The 20,710-nt window shown below is 44.4% G+C and overlaps 1 protein-coding gene across 1 annotated transcript in view; it reads right to left on the bottom strand.

Annotated features, from left to right (window-relative positions):
- The window catches only part of LOC119383079 (zinc transporter 1), a 55,443-nt gene extending 37,987 nt beyond the window's left edge, over positions 1-17,456 (bottom strand). The window contains exon 1 of the mRNA XM_037651074.2: positions 17,269-17,456. Coding sequence (XP_037507002.1) covers positions 17,269-17,292 — 24 coding nt within the window. The 5' untranslated portion in view covers positions 17,293-17,456. The remainder of the gene's footprint in view (positions 1-17,268) is intronic.
- Between the last annotated feature and the right edge of the window lie 3,254 nt (positions 17,457-20,710).

Genomic DNA, 20,710 nt, shown 5'->3' with positions numbered 1-20,710 from the left:
TGGGCAAATTCCAAATTACCAACCGGAATCGAATATCCCGCCTTTGCTATTTCCCGCCTATACATTTATATATCCCGCCTATGCATTTGATATGAAACACTGACACAGTTTCAAATATGCGTCAGATGTCAGAATAATGTGCGACATCCGTATGCGGGCGTTTAAAGGAGAAATAGAATGACTTACGCGAGCGATTACTGTATTATGACCGCTTCAAAATTAACGCTACGTATCTTTAATGTATTCTGCTAAACAAGCACGAGCCTTATAATGGGACTAGCTATTGAAAAAGCCCACTCAGCGGAAATTAGTAATACAATAACTCGTCATTTTTATATAATGAATGAATGAATGAACAAATTTTATTTCTGGAAAACATGCAGAAAAACGAAGCGAAGCTAAAGGCCATTCAGCCTGACGTGGCTTCGCTACGTGAAGTGTACAACATTTAAACGTCCAGCAAACAGTGCGACATGATATAGCAATTGTCAACATGTATGGAGCAGCAAAAAATAACTAGAACACATTTGCATGAAAATTTGCAACATAAGCTACATAGGCATACGAAATTCAGACAACGTGGCTGTTTTCATTATATATAAAAAAGAAAATACAAAAGGCACATAAAGGCAATGCTATATACATACACGCATTTATGCATACGCACACCGTCTACATACATACACACACTATATATACATACATATATATACATCTACATACACATGCATATGGTACATAAAAGTGAGAAACAGGTTGGAGGAACCTGGCCTGTCATTCATAGGAGACATAATATATACAGAAATTCATTCACAAGTAGATCCTTGATGTGACGTTTGAACTGAGTTAATGACATGTTGAAGTTTAATTGCTCACCAAAGCGATTTAGCAACAGTGGTGCTCGATATGTAATCAGGGCTCTACCATACCCAGTCCTGGTAGCAGGAACGTGAATTCGTTGCCTACGCAGTGAGTATTTGTTTGTGATCTCGTGTACTGTCATATTGTGAAGCTTGTTTTTATATATGTAAAGTAATAATTTGTATTCGTAGATCTGCCTTGCTTTGAGTATGCCGTGTTTTATAAATAGTGGACTGCTAGACATCTCCCTTGGGTTGCCATAATAATCTTCAAATAGACGGAGCACTTTTTTCTGTAATACTATCTAATTTGTTTAAGTTATTCTAACTTGTATTGCCCCATACCAGGATGCTATAATTCAAGCGCGAGTAAAAAAGAGCGTAGTATATCTTTTTCTAAGCCAAAGCGGTATAAGTGGGTTTAGTTTGAATATGCACCCAACAGTCTTGCTTAGTTCGGCTGCGAGACTATCGACATGCGTATTCCAGGACAAATTTTCTTGGAACCACACTCCGAGAAACTTTTGTGATTTAACCTGCTCCAGCCTCTGGTTTTTGAACAAGATGTTGATGCCGTCCTTGTAAGGCTTATTGATGGGCTGGAATATGATGTACTTACTCTTAGATATATTAAGCATGAGCTTATTTTGATGAAGCCAAGTTTCCAATTGGACTAAATAGTTATTTGCCTCAGCTTCAAGGTGCATGAGTGATCTACCTGTAAAAAATATGTTAGTATCATCTGCGTAGATAATTAATTTTGGGGAACGTGGAATGTCACACAGATCATTAATATAAGTTATAAATAGTAATGGTCCTAGGATTGAACCCTGCGGAACACCATTTTTTACAGTTTTCACTGGAGAAACAATGTTACCTATCTTTACGTACTGTTTTCTCTCGGAGAGATAACTTTTAATTAGTTTAACTGCCACGCCCCTTACACCATAATCATGCAACTTGGACATTAGAATGTCATGTTTTACTGTATCAAAAGCCTTCTTCAAATCAATGAAAAGACCTATGGTGTACGATCTGTCTTTCATGTTCTTTAGTATCTCATCTTTGGTATGTAATAACGCCAATTCCGTAGACCTACATTTTTGGAACCCATACTGTGATTGATTGATTATCTGGTGCTTTGAGAAAAAAACGCTCAAGTCTGGTGTGTGTGACTCCTTCAAAAATTTTAGACAGTACCGGTAAAACAGATATCGGACGGTAGTTCGATACCGTTACCGTTACCGTTACCGTTACCGATACCGTAGGACGGAAGGATGCATCGTTCTCGGACCAATGTGTTATCCAGTTTTAAGAGACAATGTTTTTGTTTCTTTAATGCCTAAATATTACTTTATTCGCAGATTTACGTCCCACCTCGCTGCAAAAGTTCAGGGGTATATCACAAGCCTTTCAGTGCCCCGAATATGAACATACGCGCGCACACACATACACATGCACTGGGTATGTGTTTTCTCAGCCTTGAAAAGCTAAGCCCGCCCACACACACGTGGATGCTGTGCGATCATACAGAAACATAAGGGGGTAAATGGAAAAGCGGCACGTACGAGAGAAACAAACAAAGATAAACTTGTTATTCTGACCGTTGCGATGCTGGCAGTGGTCTTATCAAGATGCCTGTGACTTATGGATCGGGTAATTATATTTTCTATGCCATCTGGCACCCGATCTCTCCCCTCCGGCATCCAAATCTGAACAGTAAAAAAAAAAAGCTTGCTTTTGGCAGCGTTCCATGGTCATGTTCTAAGGGCTACACTGAATCGACCCTGTGAGACTTCACTGTATTGCTGGCAGACCTGCAGAGTTGTTGCCGCTAAACTCGACATTACAGTCTGCCGAGTGTCGTCAAACTCATTATGGATATCAAGATATACAGCAAATGTGTTTGTGCTATTGGGCGGCGAAAACGAGCCACACTCGACTTTTTTTTCTTTTTTTCTTCACGTTGGTTGACGGGTCCCTCACGACTTGGCGTAGTGTTGACATCGACACTCGACATATAATTACACTTAACGTGGTATAACGTACTAATGAAATATAGTGACAATAATGGACGCAGTTGAGAAATGCTAGATATTTATTTATGCCACCCATGGTTTTATTACTTGCAACCATTGCTCGATGCACAGGCATGTAGCATTAACTGGTGAAAGTAGTTCGAACAGATCAATCAGTGCGTGCTTGAATGCAACGTCAATGGCATTGCCGTTGAGTTTCATTTGAATCGGTCCTTGCGCGCCCCAATGGAGTCACATGTGCTTTATATACGGGGACACGATTAGAGTTATTGTAGTTCAACTGGCAGCACGAGGGCTCACGTGAATTGAGGTTAAATAGGGGTCACGCATTTTCTTCCAGCAAAAGACACCTATACCACTCTGGCCAATGTACAAACCAGTGACTTCGTTTAGCAGGAACACGTCTCCATTTCTTTTTCTTTTTATTATTTTTTTTCCTCGGGAGGGAGTCAATCAGAATTCTTGTAGTAGAAGGGGCAGCGTGAAAGCTCTCATGAATTCAGGTTAAATACAGGACAAGTATCTCCTGCTAGAAATCTGCTAGGAAAATACACCTCTGCTATTCTGGCCAATGTAGAAACCAGCGACTTCATTTGGCAGAAACAAAAGCCCCCTTCCGCCCCCCTCACCCCCCGCCCCTTTTTTTTTCGGGAAAAGTCGTAACGGAGAAGAACATATGCGATAATGTATGTTCAGTGGTAAACATTGCTGCAATTCTGGCTGGATAATTTTCATGATTTATCCTGTAATCCTGATGATTATGTACAACCTTTCAACAACGTCCTCTTCGATTTCAGTGGGTTTCTCAGCGGTGCAGACGGTAGCAAGACAGTTCTCCGAACCTGTAGGCTCCAGGTTCAATTCTGGCTTTAGTCCCTTTGTTCACTTCGCTACACCAGCGGCGCTGACGCGGCAAAGTCCTGGTCACACGCACGTATCATTCAATACTCATGCCACGCAAGCCGTCTGCTATGATAAACGCAGAGCGAGTCCATTCGCGGAAGCGGGCTTCTCCTTACATAGAGCTTTAGTGCGGGGAAGCAATTGTTGATAAAATCGGGATAGCAGGTTGGAGAATGTTAGTGTCTCTCTCTCTCTCGTTGTGTGCGTGCGTGTGTGCGCGTGTGCGTGCGCGCGCTGACACGATGCGGACATGATATGGGCGTCTGCGGCGTTATTTGCACGACAGCTGCGAGCACGGAACGACAATCGCGCGGGGTATATCTATTCGAAATCTGATAATGTGATTGGCAGTTCTAGACATTGTCGAATTCGCCCGTCTTAATCATCAGTTCAGATTAGCTCACGGGGCTGCTGCAGCCTCACGCATTCGCTCGGCACGCGATGTAGAACGCGCGGAGAAGTAACGTCGTTGCATGCTTCAGAGGCGTCACGCACATGTCACCCTGTTCTTCAATTTTATTTTTTTTTTCAACGGCACGCGGTGGCTTGCGCAAGCCCGCCTATGAAATCCGTGACGCAGCCGAAAAAGAGTCCCTAAGTGCACGTAGCGTAACTACAGCGGTGAGAAATAAGAGGGCTGACATTAATATAGCAGTGCCCCGATAGCGTACTCCCAGGCAGCTGTTAATGGCTCATCACTAGGGGGCTTTAGGTTTCGTGCATCCAAAGTTAGGGGAACGATCACCACCGGGCATAACGAAAAGCACGCAAACCAGCATACAAAGAAACGCAAGCAAGGCGTGGCCCTGGCTTTGAATATACGCAAAGCTTCCCTTGGGTACTGTATAGGTGCGCGAAATCTAAAACTATATCTGTTGTTACACCCCTTTTGAGTCACTTGCACGTAAAATAAAAAGAAACAGAGAAAGAAAGGGATTGCAACACTCCAGATAGGTTATCGAATGGTTGACGACTGAACGTATTCACACTCCAGCATTCGCTAATAAAACGAAATGACAATTTGTTGACACTATTAGCGCAAATAATAGTGCGAAATTTTTATATTATGTGGATGTGATAGAAATTCAGGAAATCACAAAACAAAGCTGTCGGTACCTTTTGTCCTTGTGCGGGAATCCAGAAAACGGGATATTTTTACGAGCAGCAATGTCAGAAATGACGTCACCATTTCCCAAGAGACAAATACTCAGCGAATTCAATAAAGAGATACATTCTGAAGTTTTCTTTTTCGGGCATAATATATTCCTTCTGCAGTCGCATTCGCGGACCTGTAAACCTGCTGAATTTATTCAGTGGTGCAACTATACGGATTCCAAGCAGCATACGCTTGGACGAGTCGGCTGGCTACTGGTGCGGAAATGCGGTCGTCGGGCGTGTCGGGTACTTCGGTTTACGTTTTTTTTTCTTCAGACATATCCTATCTTACACAAGCGTCGCAGAAAAAAAAGAAAAAAGAAACTTGAGTATTCATTTTCTTGCTATCATCACTTTCACCTCGCTGTGCATAACCAGGGCGCGGGTTAGATCCCGCGCCGCGGCGGTCGCATTTTTGATGGAGGGGAAAATGCTAAAGGCCCGTGTATACTTAGATTTAAGTGCACGTTAAAGAACCCCAGGTGGTAAACGTTTTAGGAACCCTCCACTACGGCGCCTCTCATAATCTACTAATATCTGGGGTGTAACGTCCCAAAACCGCGATATGATTATGAGGGACGCCGTAGTGGAGGGCTCCGGAAATTTCGACCACCTGGGGGTCTTTAACGTGCACCTAAATCTTAGTAAACGGGCCTCAAACATTTTCGCCTCCATCGAAAATGCAGCCGCCGCGGCCGGTATTCCATCCCGCGACCTTCGGGTCAGCAGTCGAGCGCCATAACCGGCCACTAGGCCACCGTGGAGGGGCGCGTCTCTCATAATCGTATCGTGGTTTTGGCACGTAAAACCCCAATAATTATTATGGGTCATAGATTATGCGAGGCTCCTCTCCAGCCAGTAAACCAAACGAAAAGATAAACAGGCGAACACACACCCAACAAACAAGCAAGCCAACGAACGAATGACTGGCCAACCGAACAGATAGATAGATAGATAGATAGATAGATAGATAGATAGATAGATAGATAGATAGATAGATAGATAGATAGATAGATAGATAGATAGATAGATAGATAGATAGATAGATAGATAGATAGATAGATAGATAGATAGATAGATAGATAGATAGATAGATAGATAGATAGATAGATAGATAGATAGATAGATAGATAGATAGATAGATAGATAGATTATTGCATTTTCGAGCTTGCAAGTTCGAGCATTGGCGCAGCAGACTGCCTAATCGTATTAAGAATAATTGCTGGGGATTTACGTGACAAACCCATGATATGATTATGAGGCGCGCAATAGGAGGAGGGGGGGGGGACTCCGCCTTAATTTCGGACACCTGAGGTTCTCTGGCGTGCATCTGCATCTAAGCACACGGGTGTTCTTGCATGTCGCTCTCATCGATATATGGCCGCCTCGTCCGGCAATCGAACCCGCGTCATCGAGCTTAGCAGCGCGACAATATACTTGCTAATACTACCACGACGGTTTGCGTAATAGGATGCTCCTGTAAGATCTGAGCACCAACCGGCTAGCAAACCACAATAAGGACAGGCCGCTTTTGAATCTACACAAAAGATGAATGCACAAAGCGTGAATAGACAAGGGCTATATATATTTACCGCTTTATCGGAAGCCTCCATTGCCGGCAGAAGCAGTGTCCCTCGTGCACTTTGACGAATTCTCGCACTATAAGAAAGTCGCGAGCAAGGCACAATGCCTAAACTGCCATTTTCGGCTCCGAACGAACTAGAGGCCACTTGGTTGATCTCGCGCTGTCGCAGTCGCGAAAGTACGACTCGCCCTTTGTCAACTAGGCCCGAGGCGGGTGGTGTGCGAAATACCGTTATACGCTGCCAAATGGCGCGGTATAACTGTATTTCGGTCATGCATCGGTCAGACCAGCAAGATCGTCGGTGACCGACTTTGGAGCCTGCAGGTATTCAATATGCCTAAACCGCAGTTTTTTTACGATACTATACCGCTACGATGCAGCTGTTTCTCAGCGTACAACAGGACATACGAACTCTGTATCCTGATACTGTTCGTCGACCGCCCATAAACGAGGTTTTATTCCCTAATGGCTAATACTTCTAGAACCATTGCCTTTGCCTTCCTGCGTTTTTGATTTACTGTTACGAATACGCATGTATGTATGTATGTATGTATGTATGTATGTATGTATGTATGTATGTATGTATGTATGTATGTATGTATGTATGTATGTATGTATGTATGTATGTATGTATGTATGTATGTATGTATGTATGTATGTATGTATGTATGTATGTATGTATGTATGTATGTATGTATGTATGTATGTATGTATGTAAAACATGTTTTGCTGCGGACGTCATCTCTTGCTACACAGTTTTCTCAGTATTAATGAGAACTAACGGACCATTGCGACAGCGTCGCAATTGTCTGTTAGTTCATTTGTCATCTGTGTTAGTTCTCATTATTATTGTGTCTAACAAATAAAAACGAGCCCTTATAAGTCATTCTCTTTCTTTCGTTCACAGTTGTCTCAAGAAGCATCCATGAGGCTGGCGGTAAAATCTGAAGCATCCCTCGCTTGGTAACACAAGCGCTTCGCTTCGGTGGAAAAGAGGAGCACGGTGTGTCAGTGACATCTTTATTGTATTCGGAGACGCAGTATCCACGGCGCACGCGACTGCGATCCAGCTCGCATATGTTCGAAACCAATGCCTTCTATTTTTTTAGAGGAGGCACTGTCGAAGCAGTTGCGTTCTGGCTTTTCGTCCTTTTCTTATTTTGGCGATATGTGCGCTTGCGTGAGATGCCCCTCCGTAAATGATATAGTTGGGCATCCCCCAACTGAACACTACAGAGTATCGGACGAGTGTCGTACAGTTCATATCCTTAATTATAGTTGCAGCGTCCCAAGGGCGCAGCGTGGGCCACAAGACGCGCATCCCTCGATGAACTCCAGGATTAACATTGATCGCCTGAACAGCACCTATGTTGTTGCTTTTAATGGGGATGATGACGTCATGACAAGAACCGTGTTCATAAGAAAGAAGAGGTGTGAAACAGAAGTTCCACCTGTAAGTATGCAGTCTCGACTGTGCGTCATAATGGGATAAATGTAGCCAAGACACTAATTAATGGAAGGCATGGCCTAGCTACACCAATTCCAGTGTTTATGGCTTCCACTTGAACGAGCATTCATTGAGGTCGTCGTATATAGATGCGAAAATGAATCAAGGCCTAAGTGAGAGTCGTATCGCCCGCAGGATCAGCACCAGGATGGTATTTATTACATGTTTGCAAATAATAATAATAATAATAATAATAATAATAATAATAATAATAATAATAATAATAATAATAATAATAATAATAATAATAATAGTAATAATAATAATAATAATAATAATAATAATAATAATAATAATAATAATAATAATAATAATAATAATATCTGGGGTTTAACGTCCCAAATACATGCTTGCAAGCAGGGTGTCGGAACGAAATGTTTTTCGTTTCGGTTTTAGTTTCGTTCCACCGCAAAAAGTTCCGTTCCGTTTCTGTTCCGGAACGAAAAAAAAAATGTTCCGTAACGGTTCGTAACGGTTTTTTTATGGAAAAATTTGAAGTTAAGGTAATCGTAACGAACATTGGATTTGTGATGTAGTTACTTGCCCTACTCTTAGGAAAGTGTGACAAGGGTAAAATACGTTCTTCAGAGGAGCGGAAGTAACTGTACCACGAATTTCTACCAAATAGCACAAACGAGTATTAATTTCAAAGTCATAGTATTTATTTTCTCAAAAGACAAATACGAATTTCTTAGTGGGCTCAATGCTTTGTGTCAAGGGAGTGAGCACGATCTCAGAAGCAGCACGTCATTGAGTGTACTCTCTGATGTGCGAGACCGCTGTTCTGATAAAGAGATCGCCAGGCCTGCGCGACACACGCAGCACAGTCACAACGAAAGCTGGAAGAGCGGACTTTGTAGAGCCCGTTGGAGAATCTCTTGGGGCAATAATACAAGTACACATGCAAGGCACCCACTACGCCATAAATCATCCCAATTCTTCTGAAGTAGAGAAGTTCCCACTATGCCATTTTTCGTCATTCTTCAAGAGTCTCGTGGTACACGCTACACATCTGTAAGGCATTATGTGCACTTTGCGCTGTGACTGATGATGATAAAGAATTATGGCTGAGCACTTCGCAGTGGGTGAGAAGCAGTGTGGCGGAATGGGCGCCTCCATTCCATTTCAATTCCACTGCGGGGAATTAGAACTTGCCGCAATTCCATTGCTTTCAATTCCTCGGAATGAAAAAACAGCCCATTCGCACTCCGGGAATGGCCGGGCAGTTCAATTCCGTCAATGTAATTCCTCCACGTAATAAAGGCATCTTGATAGTTTTATTGAGTTAAGAATGAACGCCCTCCTATAAAGCTGATGTCATCAGATGCATTAAGAACTGCAACAGTACGCAAAACAGGTTACCAAGGTCGAGGGATAGTAGCTTGGTTACATATCTCGTGCAGTACAACCACCCTACTAATTCCCATAGGGGTAGTTCTCCCGCTACCTATAGTATTTGCATGGTCAGCATGTTTGAACGAACGGTGGTGTTTTAATATTGTTTATGCTTAAATGTGTTAATGCTAAAATGACGACGTAGCGTATTTTTATGCTGACAAAAGTAGTATTCAAGAAGACTAAGCAGTTTTGCCACGCGTCTGGAGCAGTTGTGAATATGGAGAAAATAACATTTGGTTAATAAGGAATAAGACCCTCTAGATCTGCTGGTATTAGTTGGAACAGTGCACCGCTCGGGCACCTTGTGCCCTTGTATCGAATACGGACCACTGGGCCGCACTGATCGTCAGCACTCACGCTTGTCAAGCGCTCCTCGCAAGCATAGAAGCACTAGCGTGGCACTGTGGTGGAAGACCCGACTGCCACGCAGAGGGCGCGGGTTTAAATGCCATCCGATCCTATAAATTTTTTTCTCATTTCTTTTTTTTTTATATCACGCGATAGCGATCACGGACACCGGCGGCGGTGGACAACTATGGCGCCAAAATAAGCTGTTGTGATCTCATAACAGCTTTCGCTGTAACAAACTTCAGCGCCGACAATGCCTTCTGCGCTGGCCTGCGTGACAGGCGCGCAAAAATTCACTTGCGTTAATATAAATATCTCTGGTTGCCACTGTTTTCGTTTTTCGCACAATTTCAACATATCTTTGCTTTGGAATTCCTGTCTGAGGTACGCTCTAATACCATGCCCTGAGATATGCTCACATTGCACGAGCTCAGTTGCTCCGGATTGCGAAGTTTTCTCGTGAACCGAAAAACGATTGAAAAAATTTCGTTTTCACTCCGGAACGAAATAATAGATAAAGTTTCGGTTACGTTTTCGTTCCGGTCCAAAATATCGTTTTTTTCGTTTTTCGTTTTCGGTTTTCGTTCCGTTCCGACACCCTGCTTGCAAGAGACACCGCTTAAACATCGTTCTTAATTGTGCATGAAGACTCGACGTAGATTTGTGTATTTTATTCAATTCATCGAAGGAAACTGCGACTGTTGTTGCGCAGCCTCCCTGCGCGCGTGTTCTTCTCTCCGCCGTTCCTTTCACCTTTGTTTCCCCCTCCCCCTAGTGTAGGGTAGCAGACCGGATTTTATAATTATGGTTGACCTGCCTGCCTTTTCTTTATTTTCTAAATCTTCCGGGTTCGCGTTTTGTGCACTCTTCTTTGCGCATCGTCTGTTCAACTGCATCGTGCTGCGTTTCTATTGTACGGTGACGCGCTGAACGACATTGTGTGTGTATTATATATATATATATATATATATATATATATATATATATATATATATATATATATATATATATATATATATATATATATATATATATATATATATATATATATATATATATATATATATATATATATATATATATATATATATATATATATATATATATATATATATATATATATATATATATATATATAGCACTTTTCCGATAGGCGGAGTCGCGCGGTAATATGCACCTGTAGCCAGTAACATCCTCCTCACCCTCTAAAACCTTGTACAGTGACTTGCATATGACACCGGATACAACCCTTCGCAGCAGCCACGTTCAGATCTGGCGACGGAAATTAAAGGCACCTGTATTCAACATTTATAACGAAATCGCTCTTTGGAGCCTATATGAAGCTGCATACACGTCACGAAAGGCAATAACACGTTTCTACCTTTTTTTGTTGTGCCTCATTCTGACGGCATAGAGTCTGTTATGCATAACGCTGATGCGTAGGCCGCGTTGTCGATATGTGGTGCACTACGAAGTTTGATGTTTGAAAGTGGTGGCTCTCTAAAACGAAGATGAACAAGCTAGCGCTAAAATTGCCTTCCGCAATAGGAATCGCAATTAGAACAAAACGTTTCTTTCCTACACTATACGCGTACATAGAGAATAACTTCTTACTCCGATTTCAATATAAGACGAACTGCACCCACGCTGTACGTATACAGGCTGTGAAAAATATAGCTGCTGCATAACACAGTCTATATAGACCAACAGGATGCGATAAGACGCTATAATCGTTACAAGGGAAGGATGCGAGAAACACATGACGCACGCACCGGACGTTTTAAATAAACTACAGACAGATAGTCAATTTAATGAATGCTCACGCATGTTTCATAACCTTATGAAAAGCAGAGTTCACGGTCTCGGAGGTTTTTGTAAGGAAAACAGTCGAGATGTGCTGAGCGTACTCTAACGCATCACTGTGTGCGCAAGATTGCAAATTTGCAGGGCATGAAGAAAAACGAGCGTGAGAATGCAATGTGTAAGGCGTGACTTCAATACATTATTTGCGGCAGCGGAGTTTGCCTATATATCAAAGGGCGCTCTAAAATCGCTGATTGTAACGTTAAAGTGACGAAGAACTTGACTACGGGTAATTTTAGGCGTATTATAGATTAGTTAATTAATTTATGCTTTATAACGCCCTGACACTTGACCTTAAACAAGCTTTCAGCAGCTGTGTGTATGAAATGAGACAGCAGGGACACGCACCCTCCGAACCGCTCAAAATGAAAATAGATTCTCGGTCTCTTGCTTCTCTTACTTAACATTCAGTTAGGAGCGAGTTACTTCAATGACTCCAAGAAGCACCAGAGACTGCTTCTGCTCCGCAGCGCTTAATTTGCGCAAGCAGCACTGCACAGCATTATTCCAATGTCATTTACCCAACCAGACAGGCATCTATCGAATGTTGACATCTTTGCCTCACCCTTCTTTTCTGGAACTTAAAAAAAATATAAAAATAATAAAAACATGCGGTTTTTCGATTCGACATTTGACGACTATATTTCTCTGAAGTTCGCACTTGATTCGAGCGCACAATTTCACTGTTTGACTACTCTTGAAGTGGAAGTTGGGAGGCGTATCGAACGCGTCAAGTGGAACCTCTGGACGTTAATTTTTATCGTCAAAACCAGCAGTGCACCAACCACGCCGCTTGCAGAGCGTGCTGCGGGTAAGCCGAATGCACGTACATTCTGGCACGCGCTAACTCTGAATGCCTGCGCTGACTCGGTATGCATAAGGTACGTCTCAAGTGTTGTAATCCAGTGGCGTAGCCATAACTTTTTTCTGGGGGGGGGGGGGGTGAACCCCCCTCCCCTACTTTCCCCCTGGCTACGCCAGTGTTGTAATAATGCACTGAAAGGAGAGAGGTGGTCGCTTACCGACAAAGTCATAACAACTATCACTTGTGTGCACTGAATACGACAGCTGCGGAAAGTGCTATAAATGTTTACGACCGCGCTAGAAAACCACCTGCCACCCCTCAGCCGCCTCCGAAAAAAATTCTGGCTACGCAGTGCGATTGAAGGCTATCTTACGTCAACAATACACGTAAATCATGAATGAATATTCCATAGATGAAAAATACGTTTCCTTGAACGATCCACGTGCGCACGTTTCTTGACATGCATTCTCGACGTCAAGCTATTGAAGTATAAAGCCAAACACCTGCAAAGTCATTCAAAAGCAGGTCTCTTGCTTTCAGCAGCATCCTATATAGCTTCCCGTCACACGAACATGATGGATGCATCGCGATACTCGAAGCTTTTTTATAATTGTGGGACGCGTCACTTCGAGACAATCGCTTGTGCGGACAAGGAGGTCTCGACACTTCCAGTCGGTGAAAAAAATCACAGCATATCCACGGGGTGAATGATGATGAGTGGGGCGAAGCTACGGAGGGAATCATCTGTAAACCGTGAAACTCTTCCGTGAAATGCGCCCAGTACATAATATAAAGAGTGTGAAACATCGTGTATATATTAAACATCAAACTTTTATTGTACTGTTGGTTTGCGTGGTCCCTTCATTATCACTTGTGATCGGTGAAATGCAAGGAAGAAGTCCGCTCCCGAGCGAAAGAGCACCAAGAGTGACCGCATTCCCCGCTCGCCCTGTGCGAATTAAAGGCAAGGCTAGAGGGAAGACAGGACGCGCGTTCCACGACGCGAGGTCGGTAGCATGCCCAACGAAAGCCAACGGAACGCGATCGTGCAAGTGCTCCGGCTTCGCATCGCCTCATGGTTCCATTTAGCGTCCCAAAACCAAATATATTGCTCAAGGTGTGCCTTGCGTTTTTCGTAGAAATAATTTCTTTATCATGTAAATTAAGACGAAAAGTTGAAAGCTCACTAGAGTGTATCGCCCGCAAAGTATGTCTTTTAGTGTGATTTAACTCTCGTACGGCAGGGTCCTCGCGCCATTGCCGGTCCACCTCGCCCGTTGACGATCGGGCGAGGTGGCTACATACAACTACTACTACTACACTTTAAGAAAAAACATCTGGCGTTCTTTTGTTCTGCTTTTACAAAACATCTGGCGTCTTTCGTTGGTTTATTTCATCAATCAACGGCGTTTTGAACAAAATTTTTATTGTTTAATCACGCACAGGAGAAATCTCACCAGGCACTACCTTGGAGGTAAACAATGGCTGCTAATGGGAATGAGAGACAGAAGAAGTCGGCTTTTAGCTAACACTTACACTTCTACTTCTACTAACGTTTCCTACTGGAACATGCCAATGGCTGCTAATGGGGAATGAGAGACAGAAGAATTCGGCTTTTAGTTAACGCGCACGCTGCGAATTTTTTATTGTTCAACAACGCACAGGAGAAATCTCCCACCGGCACCACCTTGGAGGTCAAAGCGTAAGACTTGTTACGGACTACTACGATGACGACGATTACGAGGGACGAACGGGTGCCGCCTTAAGGAGCTTCGCCCCTAAAACCAAACAAGGCAGATGTTCAGAAAGAGATGGAGGCTTGGAGAGATGAATATTTTCTTGAACACGGGGTGTCGTAGGAGCCGACGTTCCGGCAAACGGTCTTGTCTTCTTCCAACGACAACAAACGGTCTTGTCTTCTTCCTACGACAACAAACGGTCTTGTTTTCTTCCAACGACAACAAATTGTCTTCTTCCGACGACAACAAACGATCTTCTTCCAGCGACAACAAACGGTCTTGGCTTCTTCCTACGACAACAAACGGTCTTCTTCCAGCGACAACAAGCGGTCTTGTCTTCTTCCTACGACAACAAATGGTCTTCTTCCGACGACAACAAACGGTCTTCTTCCAGCGACAACAAACGGTCTTGTCTTCTTCCTACGACAACAAACGGTCTTCTTCCAGCGACAACAAACGGTCTTGTCTTCTTCCAACGACAACAAATGGTCTTCTTCCGATGACAACAAACGTTCTTCTTTCAGCGACAACAAACGGTCTTGTCTTCTTCCAGCGACAACAAACGGTCTTGTCTTCTTCCAACGACAACAAATGGTCTTCTTCCGACGACAACAAACGGTCTTCTTCCAGCGACAACAAACGGTCTTGTCTTCTTCCTACGACAACAAACGGTCTTCTTCCAGCGACAACAAACGGTCTTGTCTTCTTCCAACGACAACAAATGGTCTTCTTCCGACGACAACAAACGGTCTTCTTTCAGCGACAACAAACGGTCTTGTCTTCTTCCAGCGACAACAAACGGTCTTGTCTTCTTCCTACGACAACAAACGATCTTCTTCCAGCGACAACAAACGGTCTTGTCTTCTTCCTACGACAACAAACGGTCTTCTTCCAGCGACAACAAACGGTCTTGTCTTCTTCCAACGACAACAAATGGTCTTCTTCCGACGACAACAAACGGTCTTCTTCCAGCGACAACAAACGGTCTTGTCTTCTTCCTACGACAACAAACGGTCTTGCCTTCTTCCTACGACAACAAATGGTCTTCTTCCAATGACAACAAACGGTCTTGTCTTCTTCCTACGACAGCAAATGGTCTTCTTCCAACGACAACAAACGGTCTTGTCTTCTTCCAACGACAACATACGGTCTTGTCTTCTTCCCGTGTTCAAGAATATTCATCTCTTCCAGTCGCTGAGGCATATACAAATACAGGGTTTTCGATATCGCGTTTCACCGACTTGCTGTCGGAGCAATCGACAACCCTGCCAAAGCCATTTTTAACAGCGAAGCTGCTCTTAGCAACGAAGCTGCTAAGAGCTGCTAAGAGGACCATAGCCGTCCGTTGGCGTAACGCGGCCGTGTAATGCGCAGCAGCAGCAGCGCTTGCAACACTGCTTGCATTCTAGCGATACCCGCCGTGGAGGTCTAGTGATGGTTACGGTGCTCGACTGCTGACCCGAAGGTAGCGGGATCGAATCCCGGCCGCGGCGGCCGCATTTTCGATCGAGGCGAAAATGCTACAGAGGCCCGAAGAACCCCACGTGGTCGAAATCTCTGAAGCCCTCCACCACGACGCGTCTCTCCTTACGATATCCTGGTTTTGGGACGTTAAACCCCAGATATTACTATTGCATTCCAGCGCAGCGGTGTTAGTAGTACGCGTTTTGGGCGACTGGAATGGGCCACGGCCGCACTGGAACGCTACCGTATAGCATTCCAGTGTGGCCATGAATGAGCATATCGTCGCCGTAGAGCTTAACATAGTGTGAAATAAAGAGCAACAGAAAACGTAGAAATATTTAGACAAGACTTGCAAAATATAGAGATACTTAGAAAGATTTGCAAAAAAAAATACATAGAAGGGCAATGGCCTGGCGAAGGCAGGCATCAGTTTCGCTGTTTCCACGGCTTTCACTGAATGCAGCTGGCTGCATTTTTTTTCTCTCTGCTATTTTTCAAAGGGTAGGGGTTTAGGTTAAATTAACGTAGAATTTTGCAAGGGGCAAGTTCACTTCGTGGTATGCTGATACGAAAAGCCTTACTGCCACTCCGTCTACGTGAGGTCGTTAGTTAGTAATTAAATTAGGCCAGCTAGGCAAAGATATAACGTTCAGTGTGTCTTTATAGTACGGTGCCAGTGAACAGGCTTGCATATCTGTTTACGCGAGCACTCATGTTGGCCTACGTATGAGCTTTGTATATGCGGTGTATATAATAATTAGTCATTGCTGGGATTTTATGTGCCAAAACCACGATATGATTATAAGGCACGCCGTAGTGGAGGGCTCCGGAAATTTCGACCATCTGGTGCTCTTAAACGTGCGCTTAAACCTAGGCGCACGGGCCTCGAGGCCCGTGCGCCTAGGTTTGATATCTAGATATTAACCCTAGAAATGCTAGATATCTAGCATTTCGCCTCCATCGAAATACGACCGCCGCGGCCGGGATCGAGCCCGCGACCTTCGGGTCAGCAGCCGAGCAGCGTAACCACTGCACTACCATATGCGCATTTGCAGTGTACAATAGCTACGCAATAAAATTGAATTTCACGTTTCCTCAAGCGCACGCTTACGTTGCCACGCTTTGTATACCTTGTATTATACAGCTGCAATGACAATATTCTAGACATGCAGTCAAGAGCTCTTGACTGCACACATCTTGTATCGTAACTTATGCGTTTAAATGCTTGCCTCGCGCACACGAGTGCGCGACACGAGTGCGAAGCATTTCACCGAACAGTTAGTTTGCTGCAGCGTGCCCGCTGTTACTCCCCTCGAAGGTGCATAAAGGGAACGCATGGCTGCGGCCGTACAGACGCGATAGTCCACATCTCGGCGCTCATTCGGACTTCTCGACACAAGCCAAAGCCAGTTGGCACGAGTGGGCAGCGCGTTTCCTACGCCAGCCAGCCAGCTGCATACCGATCGACGTCAGAGCGTGCTCTCCCTCTCACATTCGCGGACAAGGACAACGCCAACGCTAAACACGCGACCGGTGGCATACGGGGAGACACGTGAGAGACACGACACTGCGATTGAGAAAGAAACAGACAAACGAACTCACACGTGAGTCGATCGGGAACGCCATGCCTGCTGATCCTTCGAGTCAACCGCTCAGTTGCAAAACCGACGACACATTGGCAAAGCGTAGCAGCAGTAGGCGCTGCTGCAGCAGACGACGCGTATGTCTTCGCACGGTGCTCAAAACACGTGGAAATGCGAGAGTGCGGCTGGCTTCCTCCGTCGCAGCTGTTTGCGGTGGCGTCAAGGGACGCGCTCCGCTAGTCGCAACGGAGTGTGCGTGCGCGTCTATACGCGATAAGCGTTTGGCCCAGGGGCGTTTCCACGGTTATCGCGTTCCGCGCGCGACGACCAGCAGCAGCGACAGTCCTCGACGAGGTCATGCTCGCGCTCCGACGACATCGCTGACGCCTAGCCACCCTGTCCGCGCTCGCCTTAGGCAAGGCCGCTTACCGACCGCTACGTTGCTTCATCCAGTCGAAGGTGCGGCAGCATGCCAAAACGAGCTCGAGTAGGATGCCCCATACCCTCTCACCGTCCTCCTCGGCGCCAGCGGCACGCAGTTACCTCCTTACATGTTTTGGAGAATTGCGATCATGTGCTCGAGAGCTGTTCCCCGGGCTGGCTAAAACATTCAGATGGCCCGGCTCTCATCCATGCATGTGTGTACACGTAGGGCGCGCAACAGCAGTTAACGGTGACACATCCCATGCAGCTGGGACATTGTCCGTTCTTGCCCTCATTCCTATTGTTTCTCCGCGCGGCCAGTCTCAGTGAATCGGCAGAAGACTACCTAAACATCCAGCAGTGGCGTTTTATTTTTTTTTTCTTCTAAGCCTAAAGGGATATTCGTCGAGCCCTGCAGCTCATGGATGGCGATGCGCTACGAACGAATCGATCGTTGCAAAAGCAAGGTTTCTTTGCGCAAGATGGAGTAGCAGATTCATCGGAAGAGGCAGCAAATGTACGAAAATAGAAGAAAAGCATTCCAAAACGCATTTGCAGTCGGAAGGGAGCAAGCTTTCGGCACTGGAATATCATCCCATTTTAGGTTAAGAACCGGTTGCAAACACGTTATGAACGTCTAAAATGCGCTAGCGTCTGCGCTATTCTTCACTAAGAAGCTACAATCGGTACATACATATTCCCACTGCATCAACTTTTATGTCGTCCTAATTCCCCACCTGCGAGGCGCCCTAAGGTTTCTACGTGCCTTGCACAAAACGAAAACGTTGGTGACAGCGAATCAATATCGGAATGCTCGAAATAGAACGAACTAGTGAAACTAGCCTCAACATGTTCGTCTGCTATTGTGCCAGCACAGAGCCAGCACTGCGCATTAGCTTTCTCGACTTGTTTCTTAGGCTGTAATGTAGCTCTCTGTGATGAAAGCTACAGATGTGTGCAATCGAAACCACCCGCGCATCATATTCAGCGCTTAACATCATCGCATGTGTATGTGTATTCTTTTTCATTTCAATGCTTCATAATTTCAATGTGTATGTGTATTATTGCACGTGTGTTCTTTTTCATTTTAATGCTTCATCGTGTCACATAGAGTTCTTGACTGTAGAGCAGGGGCAGGAATTACTACAAGTTTACTGGAATATCACGCAAATGCGAACTTTGGTAAAATAGATTATAGGCATGTGAAAGAAAGAAAGAAAGAAAGAAAGAAAGAAAGAAAGAAAGAAAGAAAGAAAGAAAGAAAGAAAGAAAGAAAGAAAGAAAGAAAGAAAGAAAGAAAGAAAGAAAGAAAGAAAGAAAGAAAGAAAGAAAGAAAGAAAGAAAGAAAGAAAGAAAGAAAGAAAGAAATTGACTATACCACCCTTAAAAATACAAGGCTTCGGTCGGTAGTCGTCGCGATGGCATAAGTGGCGCCGCTATGTAATGAATGATAGCAGCTATCGCCGTCGCCGCAAGCATAATGTGGGTGCATGAGGAGCATAACAGCCGTAAAGATAGCCTTTGTGTTGATTACCAAGCGAGGTAATCAACAGAAAGGCGTAAACGAGGTATATATTGAGGAAGGGGCTTATCTTATATAGAGCCCCAAATACAGTCTTTGGCTTCAGGACCTCGCTTTGCATATTATTGTGTTTTCACATTGCTCTCATATTACACATCTCACTGCTGATGCTAATCACACCCTCGCATGCCTTAGAATTGCGCCTTTCTCACCGTTCCGTAAGAGTACCAGCCTATCTAACACGTGTTCGGCCTTAGTTGGAACACGCATGTTCTACTTGGCACCTAGCTACATCACTCTGACCTTTCTTAAGCACTTGCAGCGGTACAAAACCTCCCAGCTCGCTACATCTACTATATATACGAACACTTTTATCACACTATCGTCACAAAACTGAAATTAGAAACGCATCTTGCTAATCAACCCGACATCTCTGAATTAGGTTGTGTTTTCTCACAAGCTTTACCGTTCTGCGGTTAGCACCTCAATAATTTCGGCAGCTTATCGACCCTCCTTCCGCAAGAACCACGCAAAAGCATGTCTAACCTTGCAGGCGCAGACTGCTGCGCGCCTTCGCTTCTCCCTTGCGAAGAGTGCGATGTTAACGGAATACATCTCCCTAAAACGTTCTGCTCTCTTCCGATCCACATGGTGCTAAAGTCTTCATGGAATCATTCTCACTAAGTAATAGCCCATCCAACATGTAAAATTTCGTGCCTGGGACACTCGAAGTACTAATATATAAAATAAAAATAAAAGCATATGCGTAAAACGTCGATGCACTTTTCTTGCAATGGGCTTCACCGCAGTACGGCAAAATTTGCATGAAGCCTGCTTTCAAGGGGCTATAAAGAACGTCTTCGTACATGTTGCCAATGCACTACATTTAAGCGAAGCTTTCTCGAGTTACAGATTTCGGTGACGGCTGCGTAGTACGCTAAAAACCGGCGCCGGCTATTGTACAGAAAAGGCGTGCCTCGAAAATGCCCCGGTGAAATGCGTATTCGTATGCGCCGTTTTCCAATAAATCCTGCTCTCTCGATCATGGGCTTGTCGGCGATCAGTCGTTTCTGATATGGCAATCTGATCTTTCATCGAGGTCGCTTGTCATCTCACGTTGCAACAGTTGATTGTTTCCTTTCATGGTTGATTTATTTGTTTCACGCATGGCCGTCGTTGTCTCCTGTAACAGCAGAAGTGTTGTGCTGCTAAGCACGTCGATGAAGGTCCAATTCCCGTCATGGAGGAAGGAAAAATATAGGAGGGTGCATTGCGCAATGCAATGGAAAGAAAGAAAGAAAGAAAGAAAGAAAGAAAGAAAGAAAGAAAGAAAGAAAGAAAGAAAGAAAGAAAGAAAGAAAGAAAGAAAGAAAGAAAGAAAGAAAGAAAGAAAGAAAGAAAGAAAGAAAGAAAGAAAGAAAGGTAGTAGGTCAGGCTCGTACACGTCAAGCTTCCCGATAGGGGAAGGGCTCCTGACTTTTCGTTTACAGCGACGACAATTAAACGCCCGAAAAGT

This window comes from Rhipicephalus sanguineus, chromosome 2 (assembly GCF_013339695.2).
Source record: "Rhipicephalus sanguineus isolate Rsan-2018 chromosome 2, BIME_Rsan_1.4, whole genome shotgun sequence".
Classification (NCBI taxonomy): Eukaryota; Metazoa; Arthropoda; class Arachnida; order Ixodida; family Ixodidae; genus Rhipicephalus; species Rhipicephalus sanguineus.
This window is presented reverse-complemented; position numbering and strand designations above follow the sequence as displayed.